General features: G+C 26.8%; 3 protein-coding genes across 4 annotated transcripts; 2 read left to right on the top strand and 1 right to left on the bottom strand.

Annotated features, from left to right (window-relative positions):
• Nucleotides 1-3,273: 3,273 nt before the first annotated feature.
• Nucleotides 3,274-9,621, top strand: LOC100161737. The gene is made up of 12 exons (XM_016802841.2): nt 3,274-3,390; nt 3,452-3,532; nt 4,026-4,169; nt 4,715-4,885; nt 4,956-5,126; nt 5,196-5,378; nt 5,471-5,725; nt 6,215-6,439; nt 6,500-6,742; nt 7,268-7,372; nt 7,435-7,640; nt 9,210-9,621. The coding sequence occupies exons 1-12, from the start codon at nt 3,289-3,291 to the stop codon at nt 9,223-9,225; spliced, it is 1,902 nt and encodes a 633-aa protein (XP_016658330.1). The 5' UTR covers nt 3,274-3,288; the 3' UTR covers nt 9,226-9,621.
• Nucleotides 9,622-9,940: 319 nt separating this feature from the next.
• LOC100159686 (mitochondrial intermediate peptidase) lies at nt 9,941-13,922 on the bottom strand. Of its 2 annotated transcripts, XM_001950878.5 has the most exons (11): nt 13,453-13,922; nt 13,242-13,351; nt 12,245-12,397; nt 11,910-12,188; nt 11,658-11,843; nt 11,455-11,581; nt 11,134-11,344; nt 10,942-11,069; nt 10,652-10,873; nt 10,349-10,582; nt 9,941-10,286 (listed from the first exon to the last, which is right to left on the bottom strand). In XM_001950878.5, exons 1-11 carry the CDS (start codon nt 13,579-13,581, stop codon nt 9,993-9,995), a joined length of 2,073 nt encoding a protein of 690 aa, XP_001950913.1. In that variant the 5' UTR covers nt 13,582-13,922; the 3' UTR covers nt 9,941-9,992. The 2 variants fall into 2 exon arrangements, with proteins under 2 accessions (XP_001950913.1, XP_008181092.1); XM_008182870.3 differs by lacking the exon at nt 13,453-13,922 and having other exon boundaries at nt 12,245-12,426.
• Nucleotides 13,923-14,058: 136 nt separating this feature from the next.
• On the top strand, nt 14,059-19,100 carry LOC100168569 (serine/threonine-protein kinase 3). Its single transcript, XM_001950906.5, has 12 exons — nt 14,059-14,243; nt 14,318-14,398; nt 14,455-14,635; nt 14,705-14,932; nt 14,998-15,103; nt 15,209-15,421; nt 15,534-15,664; nt 15,733-15,886; nt 15,961-16,049; nt 16,182-16,250; nt 16,307-16,444; nt 16,749-19,100. The coding sequence occupies exons 1-12, from the start codon at nt 14,167-14,169 to the stop codon at nt 16,905-16,907; spliced, it is 1,626 nt and encodes a 541-aa protein (XP_001950941.2). The 5' UTR covers nt 14,059-14,166; the 3' UTR covers nt 16,908-19,100.
• Nucleotides 19,101-20,130: the final 1,030 nt, after the last annotated feature.

Genomic DNA, 20,130 nt, shown 5'->3' with positions numbered 1-20,130 from the left:
TTTTCGTGTACACAGACACAAAAAAAGTAAATTAAAAAATTTAAAAAAAAAACACACATCATTGTAAAATCAATACATTCATCGTTCCACTCAGAATCTAAAATTAAAGTATTAAATTATTATTTTAGATTCAAAGCGGAGCGATGAATGTATTGATTTCAAAATGATGTGTTTTTTATATATTTTTTTTGTGTCGGTAACCTGTGTACATGATTAGTAGTCGAAATTATGCTTCGATTTTCAACTTCAGTATCTTATTCAATGTGAAGTGAATCTAGTTGGTGCATTGGGGAGGTTAAAAAACCCCGAAAAAAAACAAAAAAAAAAAAATTAAAGGAAACCTGGAATTTTTATGCGAAATTGGTTTATTACAATTCACAAAATCATAACACCATGTAATATAACTGTTATATATGTTATATGTTTGAAAACGTACATGTAACCCTAAAAATATAATTTAGAGTTATTTTTATTGGTATTATTGTATTAATGATTTCCATTGTATGTAAAAATGTAAAATATGATTAATCATATACGCAAATAGTGGGAGGGGGTGGCTTTAGGTGCCAAGCCCCCCCCCTGAAAATGTCCATAGCCCTTCCAAACACTTCCTACATTTTGTTTTAATTTTATTCAATATTATCAAAGTAAGGCTTTAGCCCCCCCCCCCCCCATATCTCAAACACTATTTGCGCCTATGCGGTTAATGTATCAACTCTGGAGATAGATGTGGTGTGAGACTGAAAGAAGTTTATATAACAGTTCTATCTTAACCAAAGACAGGGAATTTCCTTCAGTAAAATGCCAACAAAATGCCATAAATTAAATACAAATATGGTATTTTGTGAATAAACTTACCTACATATTATCTTAAAATCAATTGATTATGCCTTACACCTAGATATGTATAATGTATATACTTTGTACAGGGTGATTATTTTTTTAAATGTACATGTTGCAGTATGAAGTATAAACAACTTATATTAAGTTATATTATACTTACTGACTTACCATTAATTTCTTTTTTGACCTTTACTTTTTTTTCTCTTTCCCTGCAATTTATGACCAACTATTAGTTCAAAATTAAAAATAATAATTTATTTAATACTTTAATTTTGTTATATATATTTATTAATTTTTATTTGACTTTTCCGTGGATATTTTTTTCGTGGGCTATTTTTATTGGATTTTTTTCCTACATTCGTTTTACCTTTACGATTAGACAACCAAGCGGGTACGAAGTCCTCATAATTTACCTATTTAGTTGACTAATTAATATTATATTAATATAATCAATATTTTTGGAGATTATTGTATAGTCATTTTAATTTATAAATATGTAATAATTAATATAGGTATTTATATAAAATAATCAATTATTTATAAATTATTGAAGGTCCTAATGCTGTAAAATATTTTAATTGGTGTATTTTATTTTATTAATTTTGGTATATAGTGAGCCGTCCACACAGATAACATATTAACTATTAAGTGTTATTCCTACAAATATTATTGAATTAATCTTATACCATAAATACTTTTAAATAACCTATCTATGAATATCTACAAAAATAAATTATCATTTATCAAAATAGTTCCAGTTTGACAAGGTCAAAAATACTGATTAAGTGAGCTTCGCGCTAACACCACGACCTGCCGTAATGATAAAAACGAAACAAATACTTCCGAAAGTGAATAGATGATGAATTTAATAATTTCTACAATTTGAATTAGATTTATATTGAATTTTTAAAATCATTGTATTACTTTATAAAAAAATAATTTATTTGGAATAAAATTCCTGTTTTTTTTTTTTGGTTGATAAATTACTAACAATATATAAAAAGTATATCGTACTTTTTAGTAAAGGATAAAAATATTAATATTTATATGTTCGATTCAAATTTTTAATCGAGCTATTAATATTGCTATAAAAAGTAAAGTGACGCTCCCAGTGTAGCAATCGTGTCGTGATTTGTGAATTTGATGTGTACCAACGACGCCACGACGAATTAAATAGTATCACTGAAATTATTTCACGTCAATCCGTCAATGCGTCCTTATCCAATAACAATAAATCTTTATTAATACTATAAAATGTTAACATTTAAAAGGCCTCGCCTGATGTGTTGTCTCTGTCTTACAAATGTACTACCATTGAGTATAGATAGTATAGATATCTATACTCAATGGTACTACATAGCAAAAACTGTTTTGCGCGGGACCACTATTCTCTCTCTGTATTAGGACTGCGATAAAATTCTTTTGTCTTGGCGGTAATTTGTGTCCGGACTCATTTTACCACAACAATATGATTTTACCGTCACCAAGTAGAATTACCGAAATTCCAAAACGCATAGGGAAGAACTTTATCTGTGTCGTAGTTTTTTATTATTTGGATAACATAAATACAATTATATTTATCGGTTTAAGAAAATTAGGTCTTTTTGATTTAATTACTAAAAATTATTGGTTACTGGTTAGTGCTATCAAAAAAATAAAAACGCTACGACACAAAGTAAAGTTCTTCCCTATTAAAATAAAAAAACACAATGTCCACTTCGATTTTATAATGTTTTAAACATTAATAATCCTGGAGAATAGAATTTTACCGCCACTGAAGAAGTGTCTGCGGGCATTTACAATATTGTTCACTGTTTCGTATTATTACTATCATTTATGAATTATGACCATTGATTAATCATTAGGTATTATTACAGTCTGTTCCTATACCTAAATAGAAAGTTTTAAAATAAAATTATTGATAATTAAATATAAATATACCTTTATGGGCCATGGAGTGGTAATGTGGTATTAATATCTATATTTATATTTATAGTATCTCGATTATTAGATATATTCATGGATATATTATTATTCATAGATTTCGTAGGGCCCAGTGTCTAAACTATAGTATACCGTACTGATACCACTATAGGTACCATAAGTTTACAACAGCTTGGATATTATATTACATAAAGTTATATTATGTCCAATCACAGTGTAGAAAAGATATCTTCTCTACATCCCCGTGGTCGCGTCTATCCAATAATTGTTCATTAGGCATTGATATTTGCTGGTTCCCGGCTTAATGTTTCTTCCTTATGTAGTTTTAACCTAATAATTAACCTTATTATATTGAGTTATTATAATCTAAAATTGATGATTATGTGATTATCATAATAATATTAAAACAAATTAATTCCTTTGACGTCTATAATTTTATTTTATTCACTAATTTTTTAATTTTTTTGGCTAATAATTAATATTCAATTCAAATTTATCATCATGGATTATGAAATGTTTATTGCTAATTGTTTTGATATTTTAAAAACTATTCAAGAGTCTTGTAAAACTTTTGAATCTTTGTTAAACGATTTTTGTAAATTAGTACGATCTAAATATTATATTATATTAAATTCAAGTATTGATGTATAATATTATTTAATAGGTTGATGTAGAAAGCAAATTGGAAAAACCATGTGCTGCAGCGACAGATTTGATAATTGAAGTTGAAGACCCTAAACATGAGGTACCTATATGGCTATACATTATACCTATTTAATTATAATTTATAATTATTTATTTTATTAATAGATATGGTTTAGAGGTAATAACCTGTTAAAAAAATACTAATTTATAAAAGTTAAATCTCTATGTGAATAGATTGTTCATTATATTTATCTATTTCATTTTTAACATAGTTAAAAATTTCTCCATGTACTCACCATTAGAAGACTTGAGAGAGAGTTGTGGGTATAGAACTCATGTATGGCTACATTATTGACCTAGTGCTTTCTTCTTAATCCCTGAAACTGGCAGTAAAATTCTTTTGTCTTGGCAGTGCCAAGTAAAATTGTGTCTGGCTTAATTTTGCCGTAACCGCCACCGTTTCTGTTGAAATGTGTAGGGACCTTTATGTTATTTGTTTATCGATGTTAATACAATTCTTTAAATTAGTAACTAACTATTTTAAGTAATTGGAGAGGTAAAACCAAAGTTTAAATTAAATTATTGATTACTAGGTGTTTGAAGAAGATAAGGACTATATTAACGAATTAGAAACATATTTAAAACATTTAAATTTATGCGAACCCTATTATGAGTACATGGCGAAAAAAGAAAAATCTGGGAAAATGCTTAAAGTAACGCACATTTGTACAATTAAGGTAAGATTTCAGTTATATGTAATTCTAGCTAATATGTATTTAATTTTTTTTTTTTTAAGAATAGATTTTGATAAAATATTGTTTCTACCATCAGATATTTGTTGTTTTTTTTTGGTTCAAAATGTGTATGGTCAGTAGAAAAATGTATTACACATGTACCACAGTGTAAGAAATAATCATTTTAACTTCCAATATTTGTTTTGGAAATGAAAGTATTCCAAGGTTAAAATTTAATGTAGGCTGTGGAAATATTTGGTAGCTCCATTTTTCTTTATATATTTTAAACTAAAAAATAAATTTTATTCATAAATTTCCTTTTGGAAATATCATTTTTGATATGTGTATTAGCTTAATAAAATATTTTAAACCACATGTGCTAAACTAGATTTTTTCCAATTTATTTGCATGCACATTATGAAAATAAATATTTTATTTTTATGTTTCAATGGCATGAATTTTTTTCTATTAGTCTTGAAATTGAGTATTATAGAATCAATTTATATATTTACATTAAATATGTATTACAATTGTAATATATTTTCTAGGTAAATGAAAAAAGTGTGGGTAGTTCTTTCCCAGTTGATTGTAATACGCTCAATTATGCACAAAAAGTCGCTGCAAAACACGCTTTAACTATTTTAAAAAAGCAATATGGGGAAAGTGTTATTTACCCAATTACCAATGATATTAATACAATGGCATCTTGCGTTAAATCGGTAATACAACAAATTATGGTAATAAATTAATTTTGATCATTAATACAATGTATATTTTATTCTATTTTAGCTTTTAAAACGAGGTTATGAAACTACTGGCGTTATGGGTGATCTCTTAGAACGTATGTATAGAGAGGAATTTCATGAAAACTTGCCTGATAATTGGGATCAGCTTCTAGGAGTTTTTAGTTACTTCACATTTGATAAGATAGCAGCTGCTAATAAACTTGTTATATATCTTGTAATTATTTTTCTATACAATAAAAAAATAAAAATAATTATGAGCTATCATTGTATGTTTACTATCTAGAATGAAACTGAGAATAATCAACAAAATGGTCATGAATATAAAAATAAAGATTTTGCAGAAGAACAAAACTTTGTTCCAGGTACTCCATTATTATTTGAAGACTACACGGAAAAATCTGTTCTCGTTTCTGCCAACTATGGTTCAGCTAATGTTTGGGTCCGTTTGGTTGGACAGAGTGCAGATGTAAGTATTTTTAATCATCTAACTAATGTATTAAATTAAAATCCGTATATTAAGGTACAAAGAATATAAAAAATAAATATACATGTATTTAGGAAAACTTTATACAAATGCAAGCAAAATTCAATGACACAATGAACACAGCCGGGTTGAGTATCCCTGATCAAGTTATTGAAGGTGAATTTTATGCTGTACTATACAATTCGTCTTGGCATAGAGTACAAATATCTTCTGCTAATAATGAGGATGGTACAGCTACATGTTTTATGATAGACACTGGCGAGCAATTGAACATTGCCAAAGACCAGATTTGTTACCTTGAACCAATTTTTATGAAACCTAAAACTCAGGTAAATTGCATTATTAAAAAAAAATAATTTTATCTGTTATAATATCATCACAATTTAGACAAAAGGATTATTAGGTAAAACAAAACTTATTTGTTTTCGTTTTAACATTTCTTCAAAACAATTGCATGTCGTGTCCATGTTCATTACTGACAACATAGAGCACCTATGTGATTAATAATAACTACAGGGCAGGGAATATTATGTATTCCTTTCATAATCTATTTCCTATCTACCCAAGTGTCTTATAGAGGAGATCTTATATAAAACAACAACGTATTGTTACCAGATTTTAGTCTGAATTTAAAGTTATAAAAAATATGATATATTTCTTTAAACTTTTCTTTATTGCAGTATTTTTTTTTGTTCGTTAAAATAATTATTTTTTAAAAATAGTATTGCCTATTACATAATTGCTACATTTTTAAAAATAACTACTAAATATAAGCAACGTTACCCTTAATAAACACATCCTTTGCTCTGAATTTTTAGGCTATTGAATGTATTTTAACTCAACTGGATAATTTTGGCACATTTGATGGCTTAAAAGAATTATTGGATGAGATGATATTGAATAAAACATTCTTCGTTGTACCAGATTCATTAGAAGAAGGATGTGCAAGAGTCACTTTATATGAAAAAGGAAGAGTTAATGTAAATGACATGATCATTCAAAGATTTTTAGAAAAAACTTGTACAAAACTTCCATTATTTGAGGTAAACAATATTATTAAATAACGTGTATTTTGTCCATTATTATTGACTATGATTGTGCAGGATCAAGCAATTGTGGATGGAAATGTATCATCAATTGTCGAGTCTGGCCATTTATATTTACAATTAAACATTGACATTGTTACATCACTTGAAGAAATCTTGCCAAGCGATGAATTTTTAGACCCAGGATTTTTTTTGAAGAGCAAAGAAGATATTATAAAAGACAAAGTGTACATAACTAAGTATGAAGCTGATAATATATGGAGCCGTGTTCAAGTTCTTGATATAGTCAATGACTCTGAAGTTAGTACTATTATGATAAAAATATACTTAAGAGGACCCTACACAGACATTTGTTGTCTTCGTCTTAGAAGTATGTAACATAACACATTTTATGCTCGCAGATGACGTTTAGTTAGTTTAAAAATAAGAGTGAATTGACTTTATAGAATTTAAAGATAAGATTATTATCTAGGGCATTTTATAGGATTTTTTTTATATTTTAATTTTAAAATGAGTTATGAGTATTTTAAAATTGTTAATTGTTTGTACATCTTAAAATATTTATAACTAGCTTTAAAATTTAAATATATCAAAAAGTTTAAGAGATGTTCTAAATAATAATCTTACCTTTAAATTGTATAAGGGGGGGGTCATTCTCTCAAATTTTTAAACTAATAGAGCTAAACGTAATTTTCTGAATGTACATTTTGTTATGTTTATGCACTTATAAGACTACTGACGCATGGCAATAACTAACAGCCTGTTTTTTTTTTTGGAATAATAGTAGTTCATTGTTATTAAGTAACCTAAATTATATTATTCCAGGCCAAGATAATTTATATAGACTATGGCAATATTGCTCAGTGTGAAATTACTAAATTAGCTAGTTTAGAATTGTATGATCCGTTGTTGGCCAAGATTGCCCCTCAGGTAATCATAAATATCTAATTATTATTTATGTGTAATTAAAATTGTTTTTATATAAATTTCAGGCTATTAAAGTATCAATGAATTTTTTACCTCCAAATACTATGACTCCAGATATTGCCAACAAGATATTTACGATAATTGGGAATGATACAGTTTTAGTGAATACAGTTAATGCACCTAATGACGATGTGCCATGTGTTCAACTTTACAAAACCGAACCAGATTCACCCAATACACCATACTGCATTAACATACCGTTATATCAAAGGTAAAATTAATATTAGTAGATATATATTTATGTCGTATTAATCAAGTGAAATATTGTTCTTTTATATTAAGTTTGATGTTATGTCCATTTTTTAAAAGTATCACCTAACTTGTACCCACTTACCGACTTTTTTTGATTCTGAGCGGAGCGAGGAAGCTATTGTTTTTACAATGGTGTTTATTTTTTTTTTTTTTTTTTTTATATCCTGTTTACAAAATTTCTTCCAAAAGGAGTGCCTCGATTTCAACATAAAGTACCTTATATTTTAGGAAATTGGATCAAGATGGTACTCTAGAGAGTTCATTTTTCGATTTTCTTAATAGTTATTTAATGCCACAGGAAAAACCAGCGGAAAATTACGAAAAAGCGTTAAAAATGGGATTTTAATTTCTAATGCTTTGTTTATCACCATAGAAACGAATAAAAAATTATAACATTTTAATACTAATTCAACTTACTTGATAAAATAAATATATCCAGACTGACAAACAGTCTCCGCTCAGAATCGTTTTTCTTATACAATGATATTATATCATTGAATTCAAGTCTAATACAATCCATTATACAATTACCCACTTGTACAGTAGAGCGACATCCGCTTACCTGCTTTTTTTAAAATGGATTTTGTTTGCTTCATAATTTATGATTGGGATCATATTGCCACCCAGGTTATGATATACATTAATGTTGTGTGTATAATAGTATACCAAAATAGTAATAAATAGGTCAACTACATATCGCAAAAGCAATCTCACTATTAAAAATTGAATCCATATTGTGTGACACAATGTTGATGAAATGAATCCACAAACTTCTCCTATTTTTCCTAAGTACTTGCCAACATAAATAAATATGGACCTTTACCATCAAGTTTGGGTCATAGTGAAACTATAATATTATATGTAAACTAGTGATTGGTCCATTACATTTTTAGTGAATCATTAAATTTAATAATTTGTTTATATAACCCACCGTAAGTGCGTTAACGGCTCTGTTAATAAAATTAGGTGTTACTTGAACGCTAGGTAAAGTTATCGGCTCTGTAAATTATTGGCTACCGGACGTGTAAACTGCAGATAGGATTTTGCTTCTGTAACTACTTATATACATATATAAAATAATATAATATTATAATGATAAGTAAAAAATATTTCAACACTGTCTATTTATTTGGTAACCACGGTTATCAATAATTTAATATTTTTTTTATGCAACTAGCATAGCTTACAGATAGTTTACACAATCATTAAAATCTTATAGGGCTGGTAACAAATGTACACTGTTCTTTATACTACCTGGCCTTAGACATTCGATACAAAACCTTATTAAGTTACAGAAACTCCATTGGTTGATCTAGATTCTTATATCGTCTATAATTTTTCTTACTAATAACTAATAATTAGATTACATAATCCAGAAATAAAGAAAAAAAAATAACCAATACACCTTCCAGTATTGTAAATTGTCACAATAGTTGTGTAATGTAGGAATTTCATATCAGCCACATCAATATTTTTTAGAATTAATATCTTATGTAATTAATAATTTCTTAATTTTGTTTATTTTCAGCTTAAAGAAACAATGAATTTCCACCTTCATAAAGGATATTTGATTAATTGTTATTATTTAAACCTAAATGTGTAGTTTGATCTGATGTTGTTACATTAATTTTATACAAGTGTTATTTTGAGAAAATACTCATAATTTTTTATTATTTTTTATTATTTAAAGTGTAATCATAATCATACTTGTTAAGCAACAGTTGAGAATTTACAACAAAATGTAATATTTGTTTCATTTGTATGTACACTTACCAATTATTTATATCAATTGCATGTACTGGCTTCCAATTATGCAACTGTCTAACAAGATAAAAATAATTTGTATTAAGTTAAAAACAATATTATAACTACTTTGAATTTAATTTTTTATGATTTTGTTTTTAATATTTTTTAGCAATAAGACACATTTATAATTAAAACAGACTACATTTTATTTATATATTTATTTCTGCTACATTCTAGTTTGGTTAGTTACCTCAGACATACTGACCCTGGGTATTATGATTGAACAACTCATTAATTTGGAAAACAAATGAGTATTGTTCCACAAAATTATTTATGTAATATAAATAAAAATAATGGATACATTGATTGATTTATGAGACAAATATTTTAGTCACTTTCCTCAAATTAATTTGGTTTACTTCTAGGGATTCTGTTTTAAAATAAATTAAAAACGTTTTTTTTTTTTATTATTATTTTACAATTAAGAAGGATATTGAAATTGATAATAATCAATCGAAATATTTAACAATTTTATTTATGAGACAAGAAAGATTTTGTTATATATTTATGCAAAAGACAATTTAGAGAGTTCAGTGCCTTGATCAATATCTTGTATTAAAGATGATGCCAAGAGTTCTGGAGTTACTGGTGTTTTAAGATAATCTGAGACTAATTTTCTTGCTGGTTTTCCACCACCATATTGTAAGCATTCTGTACGTAACCGTTCACCTTGAATTCTATTTAGTGGATCATTGCTTAAGAATGCATGCCATGTGTGTGCTGCTAATGCCTTTGATACCAAATACGAATAATACTTTGCGCCATAACCGACAAAATGTGAAAAATGTAATTGCCATGCCTATAATAGTTACATAATGTAAATTATTAGTTTAATTAGTTTTGAAAATAAACATATCTTACTGTGTCTTTAACATATGATAGTCCATAATATTCTACTTGTAATTTTGCTAGCAAATCAGTTGTATTTAATGGTTGTGGTGCTTGTGTGTGGTAATATTGGTCTAGTACAGAGTAAAATAGTTGCAACTGCATTTCAGAAGCAGCAAATAAATATTTGGATGCGCATAATTTTTTCAACATGTCCTCCGGCATAGGTTGTCTAGTTTTAAAGTGCTTGGCATAGTGTTTTATGACCTGTATAGAATATATTATGTTAATAATACAATATGGTTATTGCCTTTTATTATGTTATTATTAGCTTACTTGTGGTTGTGTAGCATAATATTCCATTAAAACCGATGGAAATTCTGCCAAGTCTGTTGCACATCGTGTACCGTTGACATGTTGATAACGCGTCCGACCTAACATAGAGTGTATTGCGTGTCCAAACTCATGAAATAGATTTTCAACAGAACCTGGGTGCAAAAGGACTGGGCCATGATTCTCGCGCCACACCACATTTAACATGACTACTACAATCGGGGTCTGATATAATATTAAATTTAAGCATTTTGTTTCAGCATAATATACATTAACTGTAGTTAAATATTTACTTGATAAGAATTATTTGGCAATTTCCGTCCTCCTCTAACAACATAATGTGAATCATTGTGTAGTTTTCCTGGTCTTTCAAAAAAGTCACAATAAATGTATCCGAGTAAACCTTCTGTGTTATGTGTAACTAAAAACAATATATTTCTTAAATTAAAAGAATTTCAGTCAAGAAATTGGAATTATATTTTTACCAGCTAACTTGTAAACTTGTTCGGCCCACCCTTCACCTGGCTTTATATCTTCAAATAACAAATTTATATTGTACAAACTATTAAAAATCATATTCAATCCTTCCATACAATCGCCTAAAGAAAAATATGACGCATAATCAATCATTGCATATTTAAGATGATTCTGTTTAATCTTGTTAGTCAAATATTGTACATCCCATGGTGATACAATCTAGAAAAATTAAACAATTATTTGTAGTTCGTAGATACAACAAAGCGCTAATTTGGTTCCCGTTTGGGAAAATTGTGTGGGCAACAATTGTGGGGGGGGGGGATAATTACATTATTGTTATTGGCTCTTTTCATAGTCTTGTAATCAAAAACTGACCGAATCCTCAGCTCTGTATTTAAGATATTCAAAAATTCCATTACAAAATAAGGATTTTCCGCTATGCTGTTTTTCAGAGCTCTTAAAAAAAAACATATATGTATTATATATAAAAACATCAGCCATTGATACTTGAACATAACTTCTCAATTCTCACCTATGAGCATAAGATGGAAATCCACAAGTCAAAGCCAATTTATGACGGCTTTCTAAAAGATTATCCAATAATCCTTCTGATTCACTATTTGGACCATTGTAAACTTTGAATGCAGCTTCTCTCAAAATTGGATCTTCAGAATGAGAATTAGGATGTCCGACAATTAACATCCCTCCTGAGCTATATCTAATCAAAATAATAAACAAATTAACTCATTTGTTAAATATACTTAATATATGTTTACAGTTATACTCTTTAGAAAGAACTTTAGAAACAACATCAGGCAATCCAGTTGGATCTACAATTCTAGGCTTTTCTGCAGCAACCATGAATCGTTGTCCAGTAACCAAAATAAAATTATTCAAATTAACAACATATTGTCTTTTCCTTTCCTCTAAGTGTATTCCATTCAATTCGAAATCAAACAAAAATAATTCAGCAACATGTCGATCCTCTTCAGTCATAGGATGTTTATCACCGTCTAGGATTACTTGTTTCAAATTTGTGTATAAATCTTTATTAGTATTTAATCTAAAAGATAAATATAATATATAATAGCAAATTTAAAACTGAGATATAGTGTTTACTTTTCTACAATAGTATTCATGGAAATACAGCAATCTTCAGCAGCAGTAACAAACAATTTGTCTGGATGTGCTGTACGAATGAATTCAGCCATATCAGCAAGACAACAAAGACTATTGGAAAGCTGGTCAAAAATTGTCACCAGGTTTCTCTTGCTATTATATGACACAATTTAATTATATTTCTATAATGTAATAAAATATTTAAATTGTTAAGGACATAATGGAGTCAACATTTTATGTTTATTAATTAAAAAAATACTATAAATATTATAAACTTGATATTTATAAAAAAAAAGTAATTTATTAATTGATAAATCATACAATATTATAGTCAGTAAAATATTATAAGTACTTGGAGTAAATATATTTTCATTTTAAATAATTTGTTTATGTTTGTAGATTGTAAGTATCAAATTTTAATTTAAAAAACAATTTCTTAAAGTTTTTCATGAAAATATAACAATTACTTGTTTACGACTGTGTTAAAGTTTGTTGCTAAGTAGATCAGGATTTATTTTTATGTTTTTCCAAGATCAAGGTTTATTAAAAAGTAGATTTAAATATGAGTGATAAACCATTTATTTCTAATTTATCAACATATCCATAAGAGGATGTCAGCGCATAAGGAATAATATGTTAGAGGGAATGACATATTTATTTTATACTTTATTTTTATTTGACTTAGTATTTAAATTTGAAAATAAACAAAAAAATGTTGTAAATTTAAATTATGTTTAAATTGTTTTGAAACAATATTTAGACAAATCATTATGACATTCCCTCAAAAATATTATTCTCTATTTTTTATGTAATGGGTAATTTTGAGCTTGCTTAAAAACAGAAAAATAGATTCCGCACAAATGCGTTTTGTCTGTTGCACATGGGTCAGTGAGAGAAGACCGAGGAGAAGACAAATAGTGCGCTGACATCCTCATAATTGTAATTCTATTTTCTAATTATAAATGTTATTCAATAGTATGCAAAAAATAAAAATTACCGATTGGAATTGCATATTTCATCAATTAAATTGTCACAATCTATTTTTGTACGCTCCTTGAATGCATAAAACCCCTCAAATGAAATCAATTCTGGTGCACCAAAAAGTCCCTAAACAATAATATTATAAATATGTAATGAGGTACATTACACTTCCCTTTTTACATAATTTTACTAATTAATTAAAATAAAAATTAATGTGTAAGTCTTACAGTTTGGCTTTTAACAAAATATTTGAACTTTGGCTTTGGTTGATTGAAAAGTTCAGACAACGGTTTGGCCAAGGCAACGCTGTACTTCTTTGCGTACCGCACATCATGAATTGTCTTGCGTAGAATCATAATTTGTAGCTTATACCTATGTAAATTGTTGATTTAATTCTCACAAAAAACAGCTACAAAATATTTGTCCGACAGATGTCAAATGCATTCTATTTTATGAGTATTTTGTCTTTTGGTGCAACAACAAAATATTATACAGGACGTAGATTAGTCTTGGTATTACTTCAGCGGTGATGTTTTCATGTAAAATATTGTTTTTCACAATTAATATTGCACGTCCAAATTGCGGATCTTGATATTTATATTAGAAATGTACACAATTTCATTATCGCCGTGGCTTGGGACGGCGGGACTCCTGGACCCATAGAAAAAAGATTGAACCAGTCGTGCCCCCCAATACCGCCTTATTCGATATAATCATTTATTATATGACTGATACAAGATAACAAGAAATGATTTATAATCACACATTTTAATGATAACGGGAATGTCTTATGTTACTACCATAATTTTTAATCAATTTTGTACCAACATTTTATTTTTTATTTCGTTTTAATTTTGTCTTCTTTTTGTTTGATTTATGTAGTAATAAATATATAATATTTATATATTGTATTGTTTGTAAATAGCAAAACAGCTTATTACATGTCGAACTCGAAATCTGCATTCAATTTCTGCCATGTTAATTACAAAACTCCTGACACAATGATGTCTTCAAAGAGGTAAATACTGAAATATCCAACGTTAGTTTCCAAAGGGTTAACTAATACCTACATGATCTTTATTTTTATTGTAGTGAATTGAAAAAATTGTCTGAAGAAAGTTTGACCAGGCAGCCGGAAGAAGTGTTTGACATAATTTGTAAACTTGGAGAAGGGTAATATGGTTATGATTATTTTTGAAGACTACCTCCTAACTTCTGTTTGTTCTCAGATCCTATGGAAGTGTATTTAAAGCGCTGCACAAGGAATCTGGTCAAGTACTTGCTATTAAGCAAGTACCGGTTGACACCGATCTTCAAGAAATTATAAAAGAAATATCTATTATGCAACAATGCGATAGCCCCTATGTAGTTAAATACTATGGTTCATATTTTAAGAATACTGATTTATGGGTAATTAATTTTTTTTATTATTTACCTAATATTATATATTTTTTCTGAAATATTTACTGTTTTGTAAAGATTGTTATGGAATATTGTGGTGCTGGTTCAGTATCTGACATCATGAGATTAAGAAAAAAGACACTGTCAGAAGATGAAATAGCTACTATATTGTCAGATACACTTAAAGGACTAGAGTACTTACATTTAAGGAGAAAAATACACAGAGATATTAAAGCTGGAAATATATTGTTAAACTCTGAAGGACATGCTAAACTAGCTGATTTTGGGGTTGCTGGACAGCTGACTGTTCGTGCTTATTAAATGTGTATAGGCGTGAAACATTAAATAGTGTATGCATTATTATTATTTAGGATACAATGGCCAAAAGAAATACTGTAATAGGAACTCCATTTTGGATGGCACCTGAAGTAATCCAAGAAATAGGATACGATTGTGTTGCTGATATGTGGAGCTTAGGTATATTAATTATTAGTTCATAAAAATAACTCATAACAAATTGAGTATTTGAATAAAAAATAACTATGTATTTCAATTACAACGAGTTATATTATAATATATTAGGAATAACTGCATTGGAAATGGCTGAAGGAAAACCTCCATACGGGGATATACATCCAATGCGCGCCATATTCATGATACCAACTAAACCACCGCCTTCATTTCGAGAACCGGATAAGTGGTCCCCAGAATTTATCGATTTTGTTAGTCAATGTCTAATCAAAAACCCAGAGGAACGAGCAACAGCCACAAAAATGTTAGATCATGAATTTATTGGTAAGAAGATAATACATTTTTATTATTTATTTTATAAAAATGGTAATTTACAATTCTATAATCAATAAAGTTCTTTATTTTTGATAATTTGATTTTTCTTGTTAAAAATTAGGTAACCCAAAACCGCCAGAAATTTTAAGTCAAATGATTGCTGAAGCAAGAGAAATTCGAGAGAATCAAACTCTCCGTTCTAATGCATTATGTTTAGTCAAATCAGCTGAATCCAAAGATCAAAACTCTAAAGTAATTTCCTTGGATGAGTAAATGTTGTAATTAAGTGGATATATATTTTAATTTGTTTATCTACTTAGGAAGATGATATTGACAGTCGTACAATGATAGTAGATGATAGTACCCTTGTACCGGATAGATCAAAAGGGACAAGTTTAAAAAGTAATTCATTAGTAGAAGAATTGAGAACAATGGTAATTAATAGTGATGGAGAAGATGATTCCACAATGAAGAGTATGTACATCAAATACATATGGTAGAAAAGAGTTGATTGTTTTTTTTTTTTTATGATATGTTTGGTATTTTAGGGCATGATACAGGACCTGAAGAATCTGGTAAAAAGTATAGACCATTGTTCTTAGATCATTTTGATAAAAAAATTGCAGAAAAATCTAAAGTAATTATTAATAACTAGTATCTTTAATTTGCATTAAATATTTTCCTTGTAGCTCCTATTTTTTACTTTATAAAATATTAATAGTTACTTATAATATATTTTATATTAATATATTTACTATTATTAATTTAGAATGATAATTTTGATGTGGGAAACAAATTATTTGGTGATGGACCAGATTCTGCTCAAGATGTTTCTCAAGTAATGTATATTATAAATTTCCATCTTGAAAATATATCTAATACTATTTTTTATAGATTGACGAATCTGAAAAAACTATATCTTTAAATCAATTTCCTATGCCGCAAATAAATTGCAGACCTGATGGTAATCTACCAACAGCTCTTCATCAAAACCGATACTATTCACCAATCGTTGATGGAGACTTTGATTTTGTAAGTTTTATTGATATTTTAATAATAATTTAGAGACCTTATTTTAAAAATTAAAACTCGTGAATTCAATTAATATTAATTCTTCTGGTTAAATATTATAGTTAAGTAATTGCAGTGACATACTTTCATAAGAGATAATGATACAGTATCTACCCTCATTTATATTTGATCAATTATTAAATTGAAAAACGACAAACCTAGCGCAAATGTCAATTAAAAATCATAATTTTTTTAGTTTTTCAATTGTGCTTTGATTAAACTCATAAAACTAATTTTAACACTATTTTTAATTTTTATTATATAGTTGAAGTTTTTAAGCTTTGATGACTTGCAACAAAGAATGTCCAATTTGGATTCTGAAATGGAACATGAAATTGATGAGCTACGACGTCGTTATCAAACAAAACGCCAACCAATACTGGATGCTATGGATCAGAAGCGTAAACGACAACAAAACTTTTGAAATATTTAAGATCTGTACAATTGCAGTGTTAATACTATAGTTACAAACAAATGTATGGCTAACTCCAGATTTTCCCCGATTAAGGTGCTAAATGTATAATATGTAGCCTGTCAGTAATAGGGCAGGTAATATTTATTAGACCAACTTCCTGATTAATTTTTGAAACATAATAAAACTAATAAATATTAATGTATAAATTATCATTACAATAGCCTTAACAAATATCTAAGTCATTTATTCTGTTTTAAGTATTATTATAGGACAAGTTGTTTTAATCATCTGATAATATTGGGAATATAACATAACAAGTTTAGAAATCAAATGTAATTTCTACTCAACTATCCATATTTATTTTAAATATTTGACAAAATTTTCAAACAAATTTATATTTTATTTTTCATTAATACTAATTACCAAAAGATCTATAGAAGATTATTTAATAAATATAACATGCAATGATCAGTTATCAATTATGCCAGTATAGGATATAATAATATTGTTTATAACTTTATATAATTTAAAACTTTCCAATAATTTTTTGTCTTCCTTCAATTTTTCCTGATTTTTAAGCGACATCACCTTTTTTAAGAAATAATAATAGACTTCCATTAAATTATGGTTTATCTTAATGGTGGTAATATATATTTATTTAATACTGATAAATAATACCTTATATTTTTGGGCTTTTATAATATGCAGTTGTATTTTCTAGAAATCAAAACAATACAATATATTTTATCTATGTTAATATTAGAAGAACATAATCTTTGTATGAATAAAATATGATTGGCCTAAAGTTGTATTCAAAATGATTAAATTCCATATAATTCATAACTGTAGCTCAGATTAGATTGTAATTTTTTTTTTTTATCATATAACAACTAAATAAGATGTTAATAATATTTTGGAATTGTTTGGCTGAACAAAAATGACTGCACAAATCAAATTTAATTAAGTATATTTTACAAATATTAATATAAATATAATATAAATTTATAATTTACAATTTTATATTTAATTGGAGCAATACACAAATCATGTACTAAAATGTAAAAGATGTAGACAGGACAGGGTGCAAAAGTTGTAACCATAATCGAGATTCAAAGACTGGTTATTACTTATTTTTTGATTTTATTTTTAAATGATTTGCATTTTCAGTCCGTTTCTTTAAATTATGATTATTGTATGATATAGGTAACTAACTATTGCTATACTAGTGTAATAAAAAATATATAAAAGACTGACTGGAAATTTACATCATTGGATCTATAAAATATTTATGTAAATGTAAAAAACCAATAGTTAATTTGTGGATTTCTAATATATTTCAATAAAAACAAAAAATTTCTGGTCAAAAATGAATTATAATTTTAAAGTAATATATTATAACATTTTATGTGGTTTTTTTTTTTTGTTATTTTATGTTAAAGAGCTTTCAATTTATTTTCAATTTTTTTTTTTTTATTGTGTTTAATGAAATAAAACCTTGGTTTGTTACCTTGTTATATTTTAGATTAACAATAAATATTCATTAGAGGAATATATTTATTTATTTCGGTATATGTGTAATGCGTAACACTTGTATTTTTGATATGTAACAATACAACTACTTTTGATTTGAGTTAATTAAAAATTATTTTGATTGAAATGTAGTAATATTTACTATCATTTCATTAATAAATACAAATAATAATAGTATTTTTAATTTATTTAATACAATACTCCATCAACTGTATATTTTTTTCACTATTATTGTGTGATTAATTATACTTTGACAAATTTTAAAATTGTATGCAACTTATTAATATGTACTATACTCCATTTATGACTTATAAAATAGTTTATACTATTATTAATAATGTTGAAATTTAAAATACATATTTGTCTTATATCTGTAGACAACTCAAAATTTGTCTCCTATTAAATTACATATATTGCTCAAAACTTCCCATTTTAGTATATATTTACCATAAAAATATTTTACTATATGTGTAATGTGTTATATTAAACATTTTTTTTTTGTGAAACATTTATTTTTGACCTAAACATAATAACTGTATTGTTATAGTTGTAAAACTCTTTGCAGTAGCATTGTATCAAACAAATATGGTTTCGGTTGATCATATTATTTTATATTAACAATAACACATACCTATATAAAATTTGCACGTGCCGACTTGTGTATTATAATAATTTGCTGTTTTTAATTTTAATACTTATTTTAATTAGTTGTTCAATTTATTAGTTTTAGTTTTCAAAACAATATCTTAACAATTCTATTATATTTAGGTACAGTTTAGTTTTGATTTTGTCTTACGAGTTATGCTATTCTAATGAGTATTATCATTAATTATGTGTAGTACAATACCATCTATAATCAATAGTGTTACTAATATCGAGTTTAAATTATTTTAAAGACAAGTTTTCAAACCAATTATATACTAAAATTATTATTCTTGGTTATTTAATATGTAATTTCGTCAAAATTTGAACATGATATTATAACTAAAATAAAACTGTTCTTATATTTTTGAGATTTTTTGGTTATAGAATAACCTACTTACACGCAACCTTCATTTAAATATTCAATCTTTAGCAGTTATCTATATAAGTTGAACATTTTATACATTTTTAAGTACAAAATGATTTTTAAATTTTAAATTTGTTAAAGGTTGTCAAATATTGAACTGCTTTAAATGCTTATACAAAAAAATTGTGTCCATGTATTTTTAATATTTTTCAATTACTATCATAATAATATATCAGGAGCTTTGTATTGATTTTTTACGGTTTTTTAAACAACATAACATTTTATTGACATATATATGAAAAAAATATTGAAAATTTAAAATGTCCGTAAACAGTTTAAAACAAATCAAATTATTTTTAAAATGTTATATCGTGTACCTATAGAAAATGCGAATATAAACAACAAGTGAAAATTTCATATATATAAGTCATTTGTTTTAGAATTACACCAAAAACCAAAATCGATTTTGTGTAAAAATTTCCACTTTTTTTTTTTAGATTCTGATCAGAGCGACGAATGTACTAATTTTAATTTTAATACGTATTTTTTTTTTTAAATTTTTTTTTTGTGTCTGTGGTCTGTCATCACTTTTTAGGACAGTAAAGTGATTAGATTTTCTTCAAAAGTATCTTTTCTGATAGGAAAATGAATCTTACTAGTAACTAGTTGGTACTTTGAAGAGTTAAAAGAAAA

Source organism: Acyrthosiphon pisum, chromosome A2, assembly GCF_005508785.2.
Source record: "Acyrthosiphon pisum isolate AL4f chromosome A2, pea_aphid_22Mar2018_4r6ur, whole genome shotgun sequence".
Lineage (NCBI taxonomy): Eukaryota > Metazoa > Arthropoda > Insecta > Hemiptera > Aphididae > Acyrthosiphon > Acyrthosiphon pisum.
Note: the sequence above shows the minus strand (reverse complement) of the source record. Positions and strands in the feature narration are given on the sequence as shown.

Bases quoted from the DNA above. Each gene is read 5' to 3' on its own strand.
- LOC100161737 (XM_016802841.2), top strand. From the start codon at position 3,289: ATGGATTATGAAATGTTTATTGCTAATTGTTTTGATATTTTAAAAACT. The intron at 4,886-4,955 runs GTAATACAACAA...ATTCTATTTTAG, and splicing joins TGGCATCTTGCGTTAAATCG to CTTTTAAAACGAGGTTATGA. The intron at 6,440-6,499 runs GTAAACAATATT...ATGATTGTGCAG, and splicing joins CAAAACTTCCATTATTTGAG to GATCAAGCAATTGTGGATGG.
- LOC100159686 (XM_001950878.5), bottom strand. From the start codon at position 13,581: ATGATTCTACGCAAGACAATTCATGATGTGCGGTACGCAAAGAAGTAC. The intron at 12,398-13,241 runs GTAATTTTTATT...GTCATATAATAG, and splicing joins GAAATATGCAATTCCAATCG to CAAGAGAAACCTGGTGACAA. The intron at 11,582-11,657 runs GTGAGAATTGAG...TTTTTTTTTAAG, and splicing joins TTTCCATCTTATGCTCATAG to AGCTCTGAAAAACAGCATAG.
- LOC100168569 (XM_001950906.5), top strand. From the start codon at position 14,167: ATGTCGAACTCGAAATCTGCATTCAATTTCTGCCATGTTAATTACAAA. The intron at 14,933-14,997 runs GTTCGTGCTTAT...ATTATTATTTAG, and splicing joins GGGTTGCTGGACAGCTGACT to GATACAATGGCCAAAAGAAA. The intron at 16,251-16,306 runs GTAATGTATATT...TATTTTTTATAG, and splicing joins CTGCTCAAGATGTTTCTCAA to ATTGACGAATCTGAAAAAAC.